This window comes from Pectinophora gossypiella, chromosome 19 (assembly GCF_024362695.1).
Source record: "Pectinophora gossypiella chromosome 19, ilPecGoss1.1, whole genome shotgun sequence".
NCBI lineage: Eukaryota > Metazoa > Arthropoda > Insecta > Lepidoptera > Gelechiidae > Pectinophora > Pectinophora gossypiella.
In genome coordinates, this window is record NC_065422.1 from 12,499,370 (window position 1) to 12,518,743 (window position 19,374).

Genomic DNA, 19,374 nt, shown 5'->3' on the forward strand with positions numbered 1-19,374 from the left:
GATCTATTGTGACCTTAAATCCCTACATTTAAATATCCTCCTCTAGACCGATCCGTTCGAAGAGATCCAACGTCTTTTTGGGAGAAAGCTCCATGACTTCCTGGGGGTCCATTATGTGGCCCCCAAGTGTACGGCTTCTACTATACTAGTAAAAAGTAAATGATTTGATTAGTTGGAAACTAACCTATTAGTGAGGTATACATCACCAAAGTATTCTTATTTGTCTTTATTCATAAACAAAAATTTCCACATTTACGAAAAGTTTTTTTTGAGAGCTGCATTTTGTTTACTGCCTATATTAAGTTTCATGTTTTCCTTTTTGTGCATGATAATAATTATCAATAAGTTATCCACTACGTTGTAATTAATTACAAGTTTTACCTCTATTATGGAAGTTTCACTAAAGTTATTTATTGATAAAGAGAGAAAATGAGCGCGTGTTTTATATCTATGGATATTATAAAATGTAAAAACAGAAAGTATGCAAATAAATAATCTTTATATAGATTACCTACATTGTTTTATCAAAACCATACACGATTAGAATATGAACATCGTAAATTTTTAGTTCTTTTTATGTCGTCGGCTGTAATAATTATGTTTTAATTGCACCTAATTCGTTATATTGTCGAATTCCGACGAATCAATGAAATGCGGGAAATGCATTCCAACTTTCGTTTGTCACTTTTTTTCTTTAAAAAAGGTTTTTTACGAGGCAAGTTTTCGAAGAGGTGCGAATGGCGCGATCATGTGAATTCTTTTTTGTTCAATGTGGTGAAAATGTAAATATGAATTGTTTGAACTAAACTTGAAGCTTGAGTGTGAACTTAGCTTATCCTCTTGGATTTTATGATGTTATTCATATGTTAAAAAATATGCAAAACTTAATCCTAATCATAAAAAAAAACTATTAGACGGGAGACAGTAGACAATTTCTTTATGCATTTTATTTTCATGAACAATATTCATAAAAAGTACCTATGTTTCTGTAAAAAAAAATAGTAGGTGGTAATAGAAAATCAAACCATGCAATTAATGTTATCGCACTAAAATAGCCTTTTTTTCAAGCACATCACTAAAACACTGTCACTACTATAAAACACTTTAAAAACTAAACTGTCATTTATTTTTGAATAAGATTTCCCGCGTTTTCACGGTTCAACTTTTTTTATCGACGCGCGTGTATCAATGGCTAAGGTCGCGTCAAGACTGCCAGTGTTTGATATTGCGTGGTTAAGCCGTTCCATTCTACGCAGATAAGCGTACGCCCTATTAACCGTTACGTGTCCATTGCTTTGTTAATACGCGCGTTGTGGTAAACATATCTAATCGAAGACGCGATGTGAATTGAAATTTCGTATCCGTAATAGAAACATATGTGGGTCGTTATGTAAATTATGAATTTCTGTGTGAAACCATAATAGGTAATGTAGCTAGTCCCAATAGACGCGCAGTCTAGCCGTATTTGTAAGTACATTTACATAATTATGAAAGTAAAACTATTAACTATTCCTTTGTTTGGTCTCCTGCGTAAAGGAGATATCTGTAACGTTCCAGTTGACGCATAAATACGTGAACTTGATGGAATATAGACGTACTTAATTGACGTAAAATGACGTCTCAAGATAAAGAACTGGGCGATAGTGTACCTAGCAATGTACAAAGTGTACGTTTAATGTGTTAAGTGCATGCTTTATGTAATAGGTGCTGATAGGAGAAGCGTTAATTTTGTAATCTTGAGATGATGACAAATGCATATCTACACGTCGAATGAGGATGTCATGCGATATGGGACAAATCTAGCAGAATCAGAATCATGTATTCAAGGTAATCATGGATAAACTTGTTAAGGTCAATTTTCATTTTATGCTTATTATATTATTCGATGTATTCCGTGGAGATAAAGTAACGAACGTGAGTTTGTTTCGAATATTAAACTCTAACCACCTTACAATTTAAAAATAAACCAGGGATGAACGTGGGTTTAAGTATTGGATAGCGTAAAAAAGTTCAGTCGAATTGTATGATAATTGACAACATTTCATTTTTACTAAGGTGCCTTAAATCGAAAACCATTTCGAGATATTTCTATGATTTACACAAAACACATTTTTTCAGATTTTTTAATTCAGTAATAATAGAAATATATTGAAAAATCCACGAGGTCAGAAAAGGAAGGCATAATAAGTTCAGACCTTTACATAAAAATTATAAAAAAAGTAAATGTCATACATAACATGACACTTTGTTTGCGACTTGTTTTAAATACGCATGCAAAGGTACATTACATTATACTGCCTTCATTCTATCAATGGCAGAATCCAATTTTCAAAAAATATTTTTTGTAACTTCTAGTGGAAAAATCTTGAAAAGAAAAAATACGTGTCTTATATTTAAACAAGTACTTTCGAAATAGCACAAAAAAACCACGTTGTCAATTGCATTCAATTTTGCTTGGCTGTCAAATACTTAAACCCACGTCCATCCCTGGTTTATTTTTTATTTGTAAGGTGGTAGGACATCACTAATAAACTCGATCGCCTTACACAAAAACCTGTAAGATCTGGAGACATCATTATAAAGATATAAAAATGAAATAATAAGTTTAAATTCACATAATTGGTACTAGAGGTAAAGTAACGTTGGATCCGGTTGCAAACAGGATGGGTGACCGCTAGTTATTTATGATTGGCCCTGGCTATTCAAGGCTATCCTGCCATTTTGCGTTTTCTCATGGGAAAGACAAGCTGTATGGGAAAAAAATAATTTTAAGTGTCACATAGGTATGTACCTAATTATATGTCTTTTTTTTCAATACACATTTTAATGAATTACTCGGATATAATATAGGTAAAATTAATTGGTTGTCCCGATATACGATAGACTACTTTTCTGTTTGTCATACGTTTGGATATATTCAAATTCAAATTTAAAAATATCTTTATTCAGTAGGTAACATAGTTACACTTTGAATCGTCAATTTTTACATAACGAACGTCTCATCCGCCTAAAACTACTGCAGCTTCTCACAACCTGTATAGCCGGGGAAAAGAAGCTGCAAGAAAAACTTCGGCACAGGGCCCTAGACGTTCTTTAAAAAAATAAAAATAAACATAAAATATTGATATACAATTGAGTAATTTAGCTGCCTAATATCAGTTCTCAGACAGTTAATCCCATGCATTCATATCTTCTAAATAATCACTAACTTTATAATAACCTTTTTTGGAGGGCCGGAATATCGTGGATATAACCCCCCCCCCCCCCTCCCCCCATTGATGCATATAAGGGCATAGCAATAGAGAAACTAAGTGACTAGGTGGCGCTAACAGTCGCCTTGGTGAAGTAACAGTAGTTTAGACAGAATTACTTTCGCATTTATGTTAATTAAGGATTAATGATAAATACTATTCCGTTAAGATGGAATGTATGCTAGGTTAGGTCACAGTACATGCACTAACAAGCCTCGCCGTTACAAACAACTGTTAACTTAACAATAGGTATGCGTATGCGCAGTTGCATTGATATTTTGATGTATGTCTACTGGATGGGACTTTTTCGATTCTGCTCCGCACCACCCAAATCCCCTGGTAGTTGCGGCTTCCGAATACATTCCGCTTAGGGACGGTACTGAAAAGTATCGGCGTCCGAAAGACATAATATACGATCCCGACGACCCTATTACTCTAGCCATAGAGGCAGCCAATCAGCTCGCGACACCAAACATTTCAGGACCCCGATACTGACCCCGCCGGCGTGGTCGACGACTTCCCTCATTCAGCGCTTATCGCTATCGACCCACTAGGGTAGATTAATTCTTTCAAATATTTTTCCTCTCAGACGACGCCCTGAGCCGAGGTTCGCGCCCAACTGGGCACTCTCAGGCCTGTTGTCTTAAACGTTGTATCGGGTGAGAGACTTCAACGCTCCCCATTTGTCCGGCCAAGTAGTTAATGCCATCTGCGGCAAATCTACAATAAGTAAAAAAAAAAGAAACTGGATGGGACACTGTGACAAACTGAGTGTTGCCACGCTTATAATCAGTGATGTGCTGTCCTAGTGATGTGCAGTAAAAAGGCGTAAATAGAGCTTTATTACCTAGCCCTTAGGCAGATCTAACAGAAAGCTCGGTGAGGTGCGGGTATTTAGTTCATCTGACGATGGATATACCTCTTCCTACCCCAATTGGGTAGTCGTGAGCTTATCTTATCTTATCTTATTTAGCCTATACGATCCCACTGCTGGGCAAAGGCCTCCCCTTGATTTTTCCACTCCTCTCGACTTTGCGCTATCTCCGGCCAATCCTTGCGATAAGCATTGAGGTCGTCACACCATCTTTTTCGCGGTCTGCCTCGACTTCTAAGCCCGCCCTGAGGTATCCAGTGAGTAACGACTCGTGCCCACCGCTCCGGATGCATCCGACAAACGTGTCCGGCCCAGTCCCACTTCAGTTTGGCGGACTTTTTCCCTACATCAGTGATACCCGTTTTGGAGCGCAGTGTAGTGCTTATCTTATGTACCTATAACTATTTATTTTATAAGTATGGTTTAAATGTATTGGAGATTAGCCTCGGATAGTTTTCGCTAGTGAACCAAACCGTGTAGGTATAGTATAGAAAATTAAAAAAATCCATGAAATGTATACTGAAAATAAACTTAGAGGTCTATGATCAATTTATAATAATATGTTTTTTGTCTATAAGAGAATTCTGGAGTATTCGTTACTTATATCTGAACGACAGAAAAACTGTACGGTACTTTTGTACAAAAACAAAGTGTGTCAAAGCTCACTACATTTTTTATTTCCATCCCATACTGAATATGTCCCATCCAGTAATCCATACGTCATTATGCACCGCGCGACGCTGCGCAGGCGCCAGTGAAAGTGCGTCGAGGTCGACACAGACACACGTATTGTTTCGCATATACTTAGTACAACGGTATGACATTGTGTATGGAGGATGTATGAGGCACTGTTAAGAGGGAGACAGAAGGTGCATGTGGTGAAAACAAACTCGCTATCGATCAAAGATTGTACTTCTTCTTCACCAATACGCGATAATTTGATCGATTTATTTGGAGAGTCCACCTTTGAAACTACTGAACACCGTTGCCGCCATTCTTCTTCTATCGTGTGGATTGTAAGGTGAATTACCAACCCTGGTGTCAGGGTTATTACCGAGCCGCCAAAGCCCCCTGACATGACTCATGTAACGACTACTTACTTACATCAGTAAGTAACCGGGACCAACGGCTTAACGTGCCTTCCGAAGCACGGATCATCTTTACTTTTTGGACAATCAGGTGATCAGCCTGTAATGTCCTAACCAAAGTAGAGATCACAAAGTGATTTTTGTGACCGGGATTCGAACCCGGGACCTCCGGATCGTGAGCCCAACGCTCAACCACCAACGGCCGGTAACGGCCTCCGTGGTCCAGTGGTTGCCGCCATTGAAGTCAGATTTGACGTTGACATTTCTTCATTCGTCCGCGTGATTTCGTTCGTTTTCGTTTTTCACGGCGACACACAATACAAGCCTGTTACTCTCAGGGTAGGCAGAAACGCAAGCCATACTTGGTTTTGAACTACAAATTTTCCAGCTATCTGATACCATAGAATAAAACATTTTTGAATAATTATGTACCTATAGGTAATTATCACGTTAAATCTGGACAGCACCATCTATATTATTATTGGGGAACGTAGCCTCGAGAGTCCGTCATTTAAACAACCCCTACAGGGGGGTTAAAATGGCCACATCGAAGCAATTCATCTAAGAAAGCAATATTGCAATTTGACATTTGCGCACATAAAAGTAAGTGCGCCATGCAAACAAATGTCAAAAAGCAATATTGCTTTCTTAGATGAATTGCTCCGATGTGGCCATTTTAACCGCCAAGTACAAAACTCCATCCACCCCAAAAACAAAAACAGTTGGCAAGTAATCCCTTAGATTATACATATCAATTTAATACGCATTCAAAGATAGATTATCAATGTTATCACGAATATCCGGTTCGGATTATAGATTAATTTATTTTTAGGCTTTAAGTATTAAAAAGACGCATTTAGTGACGTGTTTATGCATTCTCACGCCTCTGTTCTGTACCTGTTCAATAGGACAAGCTGAGCTTACAATCGGTTTCAGGAAATGTCTTTGTTAGGTTGATACCTAACCCACCACCCACCCACTCAACCTACTCTATATAGAGTTCATTTTTAGGGTCCTATATAAAATAATAATAATAACCTATATTATCATCAATTAAATAATTATCACTCTCATCAGTCACACAGTGCAGCTCGGCTATGCCACCTGGGAACCGGTGCAGAGGGCACTCGTTCACTATGTGAGATATGGTTTGATCCGGGTGACCACATTCACAGTATGGCGACTACTTTAAGCCCCATTTATGTAGGTGATGGTTTGTCTTTCCGTGGTTGGTCCTACACCGGTACCATCGGACCGGTACCGGTGCGACAGAGACTTGGTTAGGGGAGTTTCAGCTGGATATATGGTCCACGCAGGATATTTTATTTTTGTCTGCCATACGCAATAATAAATAATCAATTAATCACTCTCATCGCCATGTAATCTTTCAAGCAATGTTTTCGACCTATCCTAACAAAATAGTAAAAACAAATAAATTCGAATCTACATGTTTTCGATGTTCCACCTATAAACTTTATAAATTACGATTAATTATAACGAAGCGATGTATAATAATTTAACAAAAATAAACTCCATCTTTTTGAAATCGCAGAATTTATTTATTTTTAAAGATTAAAGTGCTGCCATCTCGTAGAGTGACAGTGCAACTTTACCGCATGAATAAGTTTAATAAACAGTAATTGGCGATACTACTAGATGTCGCTAGTAGTATACAGAAATTATTTTACAATAATATACCTACTTGCTCTACCTATGTGAGACCTGTGGGTAGCACTAGCGGTAATGACCAACCTCATCAACCATAGGGTGGTTAAAAAGGCCACATTAAAGCAATTCATTTAAAACAGCAATATTGCTATTTGATCTTTGTGGACATGGCACACTTACTTTTTTATGCGCAAATGTCAAATTGCTATATTTGTTTCTTAAATGAATTGCACTTTGTTACTACAACAACACCGATCATTTGACTCACTCCGGATCCATGTGTATTCTCCAACCTCGACCCTGGCAGAATTGTCAAAGATGACAGACGCCATACTTCAAAATTTGAATTTTGTAAATGAATTGCTTTTATGTCACCTTTTTACCCGCAAGGTTTATTGAGAAGCCAAAGGTACCTAATATGGCTCTACTATTTCACTTTTTTAGATTGATAGATAAGCTTTTAAAGTTTATATTCAGAATCCAGATGCTTGCCTTTCCTGCTTCAAACTCCTTTTGAACTCAAAAATATGATTAACTAGTTATTCGCGTGAAACCCTACTATTAAAACAATAGAAGTTTCATACCAACTTTGCCACCCTTTTATACCCCCTTAGGGGTCGAGTTTCGCTAAATCCCTTCTTACTAATTACCTACGTCCTAAAAGGAATCCTCATGCAAAATTAAAGACTCCAACACTTGTAGTTTCTTGGTTTTCGTGCTGAGTCAGTTAGTCAGTGAACAGGCGGTTAGATAATAACCCTGACACCTGGGTTGATAAGGTTGGTAATGCAACATATACGATCATCATCAGCCCATTAACGTCCCCACTGCTGGGGCACGGGCCTTCCCTATAGATGGATAGGGAGATCGGGCCTTGGGCCTCGGGCCAGTGCGGATTGATGGTTATTAACGACTGCTAATGCAGCCGGGACCAACGGCTTAACGTGCCTTCCGAAGCACGGAGGAGCTCGAGATGATTTTTTTTGTGGTCACCCATCCTATGACCGGCCTTTGCGAAAGTAGCTTAACTTCAACAATCGCAGTCCGAGCGCGTTTACCGCTGCGCCACCGAGCTCCTCACATACAATAGAAGAAGAATTTTATTAATTACCTTACTCGAGCACTCTCGAGAACGGAACTCTTGAAAACTCCATTGGAAATCCACACAAGAAAGTAACGACATTCATTCCTGAGATACAAGCTGCGCTTAGTGCAGGGACCAGCGCAATTCGTTTTGTTATTGTTACCTATATAACTCTGTATGTTTTATGTATAATTGTACCTGTGTTCTAAATTATAACAACACAATTACATTTGCGTACCTTTGGCTTTTATACTTATAGATTAGGTTACCTTGTCAGCCTTGTCGGTGGGCGGGGATGCAGGCGGGCTGCGCGGGAGTCCTAGATCTTCGTCGTCGTCGGAGCCGTCGCCGCGCCCGCGCCGCCGCACAGCTGCCACTAGCTCCGCCTAGTGACAAAAATATACAGCAATTAGAGACAGGTTTACTTACTTCATAAAAGTCCATTTTGTGTATGGAAGTTGTAAAGGCATAAAACAGATTGTACGAAATGCTTCAACTTAGTACATCTTAGTTTTTTCTCTTAAAAGAGTTCACCCTATTATTCATCAGAGTAACAGTTATTATAACAGTGACCAAAACACTTGGACAACTTATATGGGACGGGAAATGATAACTCTTATCACTAACTTGCAATATCAGCGTATATGAGTCTGGCTTCCTTCCTACAGCATCATATATTATTGTAATAAAATAACTCATACGCTCACGGCATATTCCCAATTGGGGTAGTCAGAGGTAGGATCCATCCGTCATAAGAACTGACCCACCTAGCTTTCTGATTAAGTGCAGCCTTTTAAATGGCGTCCTAAAATTGTCATGCTCTTACATAAAATCATGCCAATTTCTCGTCAGGGTAGTCGCTTCTATCACTCTTCATCAGTCTTCAAGCAGGAAGGGTTTAGCCTTCCTTTAAGACATGCTGGATTTGATCGCGGTATGTACGTCTAAGCCTTCCTATTCCAACTCTACCACTTACAAAGTAATATAAATATAAAAAAGTAAATAAATCAATAAATACAAAATCTTTTTCGTAATTGACTCGTGTAATAAGTTCAAGATAAATAAAAAAATATATCTGATTACTAAATGAAAAAAAAATGAAATCACATCTAAAACAAAGGAAAAAAAAAATTTTTTTCTATTTAACTTATTTATGAATTTTAAACAAGAAAAATGTAATAATAAGTCCGACATTTTATCACGTTTTTCTATGACGTCACGGTGTGATTTTTCATACTTTCATAGTAATTTTGGTGATTTGACGTTTAGTAAAAGTAACTGATTTGACTAAGTAGTTGGATACTAGCCTATTATATTTTCATTCGTTCTCTCAAAAAATTGTCATGACGAATGGAAAAAACAAATCAGTAACAATAAAACAAGGAAAATTAAAAAACAAATGACAAATAAGACTAACCACGAATTATATCAGACATTTAATTCCGTGAATTCAATGTTATAATTAAGTATGTCATTGTTTTGTTTTGCAATGACGAGGAAAATAATAGTTATGTCTCATACTGGTATTAGTATTTTTTTTCTGCATTATTGGAGAAAAAAGAAAGCTCGATGAGATGTGGGTACTTAGTTCATCTTGCGATGAATGTACGATAAGGTGCAAAAGTCCAATCAGTTTCTTGCAAAGTAATAAATTAACTGGTTGCACTACCGGGTTTAAAATAAGGGATATGGGGAGTCTCATATCCCTGATTTTAACGCGATAAAAACCCGGTATTATTTATTTTTTATTAATTTTATTTTATTTTTTTAAATAAAAAAAATGAGTGTTTTAATTAAGAAAACATAGACCATCATGTAGATGTGTGACATAGCATAACATAGTATCACACCTGTATCCCTGAAGGGGTAGGCAGAGGTGTATATTGTGTTATGTGTGTGTTGTTGTGTTGTGTGTGTTGTTATGTTATGTGTTGGTATGCCTATCAAGGGACGTAACATAGCTGGCGAGGAATACAATACCATACCATACATCCAAGGGATATCATAGTATCCCTTGGTAGAATCTACGTACGTACGATTAAGCCCGGAAGATTCAAAATTAGACCATGGACTAAAATTGTCCTATTTATACTAATATCAAATCAAAAGACAAACTCAAAATAGGACACAAATTACTCAAGCATATTATAAAATATTAAATCATTTTATGATCTCAAATATTCAGGTAATGGCATTGTCTTGACGGTTGAGAATCATTTCACATTCACACGTTTGTTTTTGTATGTATGAAATACAGATACAATAAATTATGTAACTCAATTTCGAAAACAGATTTTAAAATATTTTGCAGAAGACTGGATGGAGCGTTAGGATTTCTATAGCTATACAGGGTGTAAGTGACCTCGTAACGAATACTGAAGGGGATGATTCAGACCATGATTCTGAGTTGATATCGAGTGGAATTTCTCGTCACAAAATTAATGTTTTTTTTTAATTATTTTAAATTCTATACTTTTGCGATGGAAAATTCCTCTTGATATTAACTCAGAATCATGGGCTCAATCATCCCACAAAGTTTTCGTTACGATGCCACTAACACCCTGTATAGAACTTTATAGATTGTCAAAATTATCCCCGGACCTTACCAGTATGACAACTCTTATTAAATTATTAATAAATGCCGACGCTCTTTCCGTACTGTCCGTCCGATCCGATTCCGCTCAAGTTGGAGCAGATCTATAACCACAAAAATTGGGATATGTATTCAAGATAAACTATGAAATTCTGAATACCAAATAAAAACAGATCTAACTAACGAAAAACATTTTCTTTTGTCTATTTAACTTCAGTAAATTAGTAAATTAGTCCGACATTTTATCACGTTTTTCTATAACGTCACAGTATGCATTTTCATACAAATTAATATTTATTAAAATAGTTTCGTGTTTTGACGTTTAGTAAAAAGTAACTGATTTGACTACCTTGGAAAAATATTAATTAGGGCGCTTACACACTTGTTCAACACTAAAACGAAACGCAGTCTTATGAATTTTACCTAAAGCTTGATGCACACAGGACACGGAAATAAGTCACACGAATGACCGCCGATTGACCTTCAAACAAAACTATAAATACAAAAGTGAACAAACCCATAGTTTTGTGAATTTTCCTCCTGTAACCCAGCAAAACCTTCGTTTCCACGCTCGGCTCATATCCTCACTTCACACTTTACACATTTGGTATCATTCACCCTTAACTAATATCACAGATATCACTTTCCGTTAGCTTTGAAAAACAAAAAAAAAATTTTTAAAAATACTGGCTGAAAAGTTACCTTTGGATTTACAAAGGAGTACAGAAATTTGAAAATAGAACTCTTACTAAATTATTTAAAATATCGAAATATATTTTTATTAAAAAATAATAAACATTTCACATGAATTAAAGTCCTAAATATTATATTTTGATCAGTCCTTATACGTTCACCAACGACAAAAGTTAATTTAAACTAAATCATAACATGGACATTATTCTGAGTTAATAATGTGTCCTGAGTAATAGATTAGTCATAATAATAGGAAAACAATAATATTATTCTAAGTATAATATCCTGTGGTAGGTACTGTGAATCAGTGTCTGCTTAGAATTAGCTAAGTGATAAAGTTTTGAGCCAAATACAGCAGTACTTAGTGGACGAATAAATATGTAAATACGAAGATTTAAAAAGTAAAATTAATTATCATAAAATGAAGAATTATGTTAAATAGCCAATAACCAAATTTGCATCAATTCAATTAACGAATAAATAGGACGAATCATATTTACGTTCTAGAGAGGGTACGAAACGGAAAACAATCTAAAAATTAAATTGAAGAGTGATCTCTTCTAGTTTGTATAAATTTCGTTTCGTAAATTGATTTATTTGACAGAGAAACGAAACCGATATCTGTCTCGGGATCTCGTATCTGTGTGGATATGGATTTTACACCAACTTTCTATTATTAATTTTTATCTTATTGTAGTAGTTTTAGGCGCTCGGTCTGCGATTGTTGAAGTAAAGCAACTTTCGCAAAGGCCGGTCATAGGATGGTTGACCACAAAAAAAAGTTTTCATCTCGAGCTCCTCCGTGCTTCGGAAGGCACGTTAAGCCGTTGGTCCCGGCTGCATTATCAGTCGTTAATAACCATCAATCTGCACTGGGCCCGCGTGATGGTTTAGGCCCGATCTCCCTATCCATCCGTAGGGAAGGCCCGTGCCCCAGCAGTGGGGACGTTAATGGGCTGGTGATGATGATGTAGTAGTTTAGCCCTGTATGGAATTGCAATTGGCCAGGTTATCAACCCTTGCGGGGCCTGCACGGCGCCCCGATATAGGCGCGGCGCGAATTATATCGTTGCGACCAATAGACGAAGCGAATGCTATCTACGGTAGATACACGTTGTACGGCTATTGGTCGAAGCCCTCGCGTGCCGCGGGGGCTGAAGACTGATAAAGAACCGACTTTAATGACGGACTCGTTTTACGGCCATAGACCATCACACGAGACCTTGAAAGCTGGATCTTTAACAATACAAATCCGTATTACCTAACTGCTATAAACAGAACTCTAAAGTATAGAATTGGGGACGTTGCATAAAGTTAGTGATGCGAGTCGAATACTTTATTGATCTTGAATCGAGTAAGTAACTAATTCGAGAAAAAAACGCTGACTTCCGTCGTCATTCAATTATTATAAGTCTGGGACAGCGCGGGTTACCAATAAGTTTTTAAAGCATGAATTGTTTTTTCATTTTTTTTTTATTTTGACTCTTAACATAATATTGTAATTATTATAAAAACTTTTTGTCAACTTTTTTGAGCTTGTTTTAATCCGGGTAAAATTTTGATGGCTCAATTTTTCAAATTCAAAACTCTTATTTCGGATATTTCTTTTTACATCCATTTTTACTCGGATTGAAATTATTTATCTAACGTTTACTACGTAGACGTAAGTGCGTCGTCGTTATGAGCAATGTCAGGGGCCTTTGACGGCTCATTAATAACCCTGACACTTGGGTTGGGTTGGGTTGGGGTTGGATGAGGTTGGTAATTCACCTCACAACCCACACTATAGAAGAAGAGTAACTACGTACATAGTAAAAGTACTCCAATCAAAACATCACTAGTGCAAGCGGTAACCAGCACGATGTCGCAACATAACAATAGGATATATCAACTATCTATTCTCAGAGATTCTCCGTTGTTCTGTTTGCACTTAAGTTCCTTATTATTTAGTATGAGATCCATTTTATCGCAAAGAGGTAATAATAAAATATACTAATCAGTTGTGCAATTCCCAGGAAAGTTCCCGTTGTAAAGTCTTTAATAGTAAGGACACTGCCACGGGCTGATTTTTTTTATTTAATTTTTTTCTTGTATTCTGGTTTTATCTGCCTAATAGTTAGGCAAAGCTCTTTTTACATAATTATTGTCAGGAACCTTCTTAAAGTGGGATACTTTTTACAGCGTTTTTTTCGTAGTTGCGTTTTAGTTTTTAAACTTCTATTTATATTTACTTAACGTGAAGGTATTGACAGGTCCAGTTTTTCACAGAAACGACACTAAATTCAAAAATTCGAAATGTAAAAATATCTTTATTCATTATGTAACATAGTTACACTTTGAATCGTCATTTTTTACATAACGAACGTGTAATCCACACAAAAATAATGCTGTCACCGTAATAATGTCAATGAATAAAGAATTAAAGACGAAAAATAAGTAACAAATATGTACATACATACATACACCTTAAAGGGGTGAACAGAGCCACAAGTAATCAAAGACAACTTGCCACCGTTGATACTGACATGGCTCATGTAACGACTAGTAACCGGGACCAATGGCTTAACGTGCGTTTCGAAGCACGGAAACATGACAAGTTATATATAAAAGCAATAAGTATACTTAATATGTGGGTTTTTAATACTGCACGTCTTATTCATATATTAGTGAGTATGTACAGTCACGAGTAATATCATGTACCCGCTTTAAAACCCTGTCGCACTATCATATTTGACATTTGATGAGACTTACTGTTTAATTTGTCAAAAACGTTAATTTGACATGGTATCAAAGTGTATACATTATTAGTCGTGACCGTAACAAGGTATATTTTTCCCGGTACATTACTGTTCTCGAAGGTTTAATAATAGCTGGTATCAAATGACGTTTCTAAACCGCAGGCCGTTGTGCATTGACACTAACCACCAGACAAGTTCTATTATTTTTATATTAATATAATAAATAGTAATAATAGTATATAATAGTTGATAGTAGGGCTGGCAGAGGAAGACCGAGAAGGACTTACATTGACCAAATTGGAGATGTCCTTAGAAAAGGTTTAATACGATCTACTCTGAACCGGCGTGCGTGTATGAAGCGATTGATGAATGTAGAGGAAGCAAGAGAAGTGTGTTAGGATCGAAGCAAATGGAATTCTATAGTCTCTGCTTACCCTGGGTAGGAAATAGGCGCGAGTTTATGTATGTGTATGTATGTATAATAAATATTGGTGCCAATTCCAGCACCTAATTGTAAATAAATGGCACAGCAGCCCATCTAATTTTATATTAAGTTATAAGTGTAATTTTCTCATCAGCAGATAAGGAAAGGGATGGGAAATCGACAGGCATAAAAGTTATGGAACACAATCAATTTCAATTTTCAATGACAATCAATGTCAATTTTATGCCGTCCTTCTCAAAATTTTACATTGACCAATAACCCGAGCAAATTAAGTTGACAGCACACGTCAAACGAGACACGAGCAGCAAGACGCTCATTAAAATGTGATTTTTCAAAGCGTAGCTTACGAAGTTTTTCCAACAGGCGCTTTCTAAGCGGTTATCATCCATATTTATTTACAATACAAACTGTTTAAGAAACATTATCCAAAATTTTGCTTAAGTCAACAACCAACGAATTATAATAGGATTATGTTGGAAAATTCCCAAACGGAATTTGAATGGAATTTATATTCTATCGTTTTATCTGTCTTCAAATTTAGGCCGCCCACAGTCGCTTATATTATTCAAAACAACATCTTGTCTTAAGATTATACTTGTATTATGTGTGGTAGGTCGTGCTTCGATTGTTTCATTATATTTCGAATATTGAAGATGATATTCTACATTTAAGAATTGATATCAAGTTTTTTCCAGTATTTGTGCCCGATTAATATGCTCGCCCTTATTACATGGGACTTAAACATAGCTGGCGAGGAGTCAGTGCATATGTCGTGGCCAGATCATAGAATTGATCATTTCATGATGTGCTCGATCATTTCATGAAATGGTCATATTAATGGGCCAACGAATGATATTCTATTTCGTGAAATGGTCATATTTCATGAAATAGAATATCATTCGTTGGAAACATCATGATGTAGTTTGGCCAGATCAATGAACACAAAATGTTTAACGATATGAGCAACTAAATGCATGATTACTTCATGATATGGCCAAACGTTGGCAATCATATCGTAAAATTAGTAACATTATCCACCGATAGTGGCGCTGGTGTCCATTATATTTAAAACTTGATTGATATTATAATCGTTGAATCAATGTAATTGTACAATTTTCCATATCGAATAGGTACATAATTTTGAACCTAAGAAATTAATCGACTATTCGCATTTTTATTACACCACATACCATGGACACAGCACATTAACGATATGGCCAAACGTTGATTGATGTAATATATCATTAAACGTTGACGTTTCAACGATATGGTCAACTTAAGTTGGCCATTTCATGAAAAATGACCATTTCATGAAATGGTCGAACACATCATGAAATGATCAATTTTACGATCTGGCCACGACACATACAGGGTGTTAGTGACATCGTAACGAAAACTTTGAGGGGTGATTGAGGCCATGATTCTGAGATAATATCAAGTGGAATTTTCCGTCGCAAAAGTATGGAACTGAAAATAATTAAAAAAAGACACAAAAATTTTCATGAATATTCAGACTGAAAATTCCACTTGTTATTGACTCAGAACCATCCCCCTCAGTATTCGTTACGGTGTCACTAACACCCTGTATACTAACTATCTCCCCCCTCCCAACACCTCCCTCTCTCCCTCCTACCTCCTAAGACTCCTAACGCATCAGTGCAAGCAAGATACAGTTCACTTACTAATATACCGAAACACTTTTGTACCTTTTTTTTTGACGTAACTTCGTACATTTGCCGCAGATGGCATTAACTACTTGGCCGGAACACTTTAGTACCATGTAACATTAACTTTTCTGACAAATTGAACTTTAAGTCTCACTAAATGTTGAATACGTTAATGTGACAGGGTCCTAAAGTGCGTATATGCGATATCGCTCATCGTATCTATATCTACATGTATAGATAACTTGGAAAAAACACTATTTGTCTTTATTTCTGGAAAACGCACTAAAACACCAAGAGAGTACCGTAAGTTGCCCCCATACTACCATAAAACCGGCCGAATGAGGTGCGCGTGCGCCCACGCTAGTCAAACTCGTAAGTAGCTTCACACATGTGTCGTCCTTATTATGCAAGTTGGTCTAAAATATTAAATATTGTGAGGCATTATATAAGACTTGAATACATATGTAAATATTTTTTTATTACAACATATACGTAAAGCAGAAACATAAGATACATAGAGATAATGGGTGGCCATATTGATTGGCCTACTCTCGACTGATACATCACTATGCTAGCGTCACAACACTGGCTTCAGTACTTTGGCAGATCTTATTCGTACCGCACATTGAAGCTATTGTGAAACATTATTGAAATAATTGTAATAAATTAGTCGTTCTGTGTAATAGTAGCCATATGTTCTAGACTTTGGGTATTATCATCTTTAACATTTCTTTCTATGTGCCTACTCTGACACTATGCTCAAAGACCCACTTATTACCAAAGAATATGAATAAAATATAATTAATTAATCTAAAAAATAAGTTGGTAAATAAAGAAAGACTTAAAATTATAGAGAATGAACCTTCATTTTGTAAAACTGATTACGAAGAAATATAGCTTACATCAGTTTACACTTATTAAACCTTTTTATTTAATGATTACATATTTAAAAAGCATTACATTAATTTACATTACCTACGTATTAAATAATAATCTAGTTATAAAACAATATGTAAGTACAAGAGAAAAAAAAAATTACCAAAAACACTTTCGTTGCAAGCACCCATGTGAAATTCCAAAATGTCCTCAAAGCTCTAGTTATACTCCGCGCCATCTTGTTTATCACACAATTCCTAATTCAAATCGAATTATTAAACACTTATTTTATTCACACCAAAAAAGAAACAATAATTATGAAGGATAAAAAGAGATTAAATTCTATGTTTAATTTTAAATTAAAATTCGAACTGTCAATAGTTTTTTTTTAATTAACTAAGTGTAAGCACACGCGTTATTGCTGAGAGAGCCAAAAACACTGGCTAATTGTTTTACGTACACATTTTACACAGACGAGGTAATTTTGGAAAGTCCGAGCACCAAGCGCGACGCCACAATAGATACGGGGCATTGAAATTAATAATGTTGAGAGATAGAGCTGATGAGATACTATGGGAGAATGAATTTGGCAAGTAGCTATTCGTAAATATTTATAAGGTAAAAAAGAATGTAGTATAAAATACTAAACAAATAAATAATTATAGTTGTTATAAGAAATACGAGTATATTAGGGGCTTTTGGCGGCTCAATAACAACCGATACCCCAGTGTTGGTAAGGTTGGTCACCTTACAACCCACACCAAAAACGAACAGACTAGTATGACTTTAATCAAATAAGTTCAAAAAGCGCTAACTTTGTAAGCCAATTTTGAAAAATAAATATTTTTGATTTTTTTTTAAATAAAACTTTTTTACATAAATGTCAATTAGTTTTGTTGCCAGCAATAACAATACCTAAGAAAAGAAATAAATGCATTGCAAACATATCTAATAGTAGACAAATAGATATTCTAAAGTATTTACGACGTAGTTCTAGCAATTAATTATCCGTCTCTGGAGATACCAATGAATATAACATTCTTGACTAATTAAAAAGGAATTTTTTCAATAAAATGACATATTGAGATTGCGAGCGAGGATTATGTTTTTTATAATCTCGATAGGTTTATCGAGAAAATATGATCTGAAATATGACCTATGATGTCGTGTAAAGTAAAACTAATGGGAAACGCTAAGTCTTACTAAGTATTCAGTAAGTCTATTGGGAAGGAAATTCCCAGTAGTCAACTAGTAAGACTACTGGGAATAGGAGGTATTTTGTACCCTGTCAGCATATCACAAGAATAAAATAAATGAGATGTCAATTTTGACTCAAAGTCTCGTTTAAAAGTTTTTTTTCGCCTATGCATTGTTGAATTATTTAAGTTTACTTTCTAAGCATGATACAATGAGTTCGGTTACTTTATGTAAATGTATGTAAATAATGCGTATTATATCTTTATTACGTTAATTTTTGAACGATATTAATTATTATGGCCTCGTAGATAACTGTAAAATATATACCAATACACTACATTCTTGGTCTACAAAATATAAACAGAAACTTACAACAAAATAAGTCAACAGAAGGGAATTTGTAGCCATGGTAAGATGAACATGGATGGATGTAGAACATCTCTATGGTGAGAGATTATCAGATAACGTTGGAGATTTTGTGTTTTTTTTGTTAATGTTATTGTGGCAAATCAAAAAACCAACGCAGAAGTAGAATCTATCTTGCTAACGAATATATAGAATACCATAATTATATAACGTACATATACACTGCATAAGCGCACATACATTACACATACACACACCTATACACACCCTCACATACACACGCACACATAAACGATTAGTTTACATTATGTATAAAATAGTTATGGAAGAGCGGAGCCTCCTACTACAAGCAACTTCTTGCTTAAAAGGAGACCCCGAGCCCTTGTATTGTAAAAATCTACGTTTAAAGCAAATAAACACGTTTTTTTTTTAATTTATTTATGGCGTTCTCTAACAATAAACATTTTCTTTCAATCTTTCTTTTATTTAAAAATGGAATCGTCGAATTCGTATGTCGGCGAATAAGCATGCCTACCCTAAGGGCCAATATATTTCTATGCGTTTTGAACAATAATAATGCAGTTGAATTAATCGATACCTCCCGTGGTCACTTGTGGTGATGGCTGCGCAATCAAGAAGACTCAAGGGGGGTTAAGAAGGCCCCATCTAAGCATTTCATCTAAAAAAGTAATATAGTAGCAAATGTAGGAAAGTGAGAATGCTATGGAAGGATACATACATACATACATAAACTCACGCCCGTAATCCCTAATGGGGTGGGCAGAGCCACAAGTAATCAAAGACAACTTGCAGCCACTGTTGATACGAAGTCCA

The 19,374-nt window shown here is 35.8% G+C and overlaps 1 protein-coding gene across 4 annotated transcripts in view; it reads right to left on the bottom strand.

The window, feature by feature from the left end:
• The window catches only part of LOC126375628 (protein split ends), a 173,229-nt gene that overhangs the window by 25,591 nt on the left and 128,264 nt on the right, over nt 1–19,374 (bottom strand). The window contains exons 2-3 of one of the 4 annotated variants that reach the window (XM_050022623.1): nt 11,076–11,211; nt 8,235–8,351 (exon numbers count right to left, since the gene is read on the bottom strand). In XM_050022623.1, coding sequence (XP_049878580.1) covers nt 8,235–8,351; nt 11,076–11,138 — 180 coding nt within the window. In that variant the 5' untranslated portion in view covers nt 11,139–11,211. Of the gene's footprint in view, nt 1–1,025; nt 1,206–8,234; nt 8,352–11,075; nt 11,389–19,374 lie in introns of those variants that run through there. The other 3 variants (XM_050022622.1, XM_050022621.1, XM_050022624.1) reach the window with 3 other exon arrangements.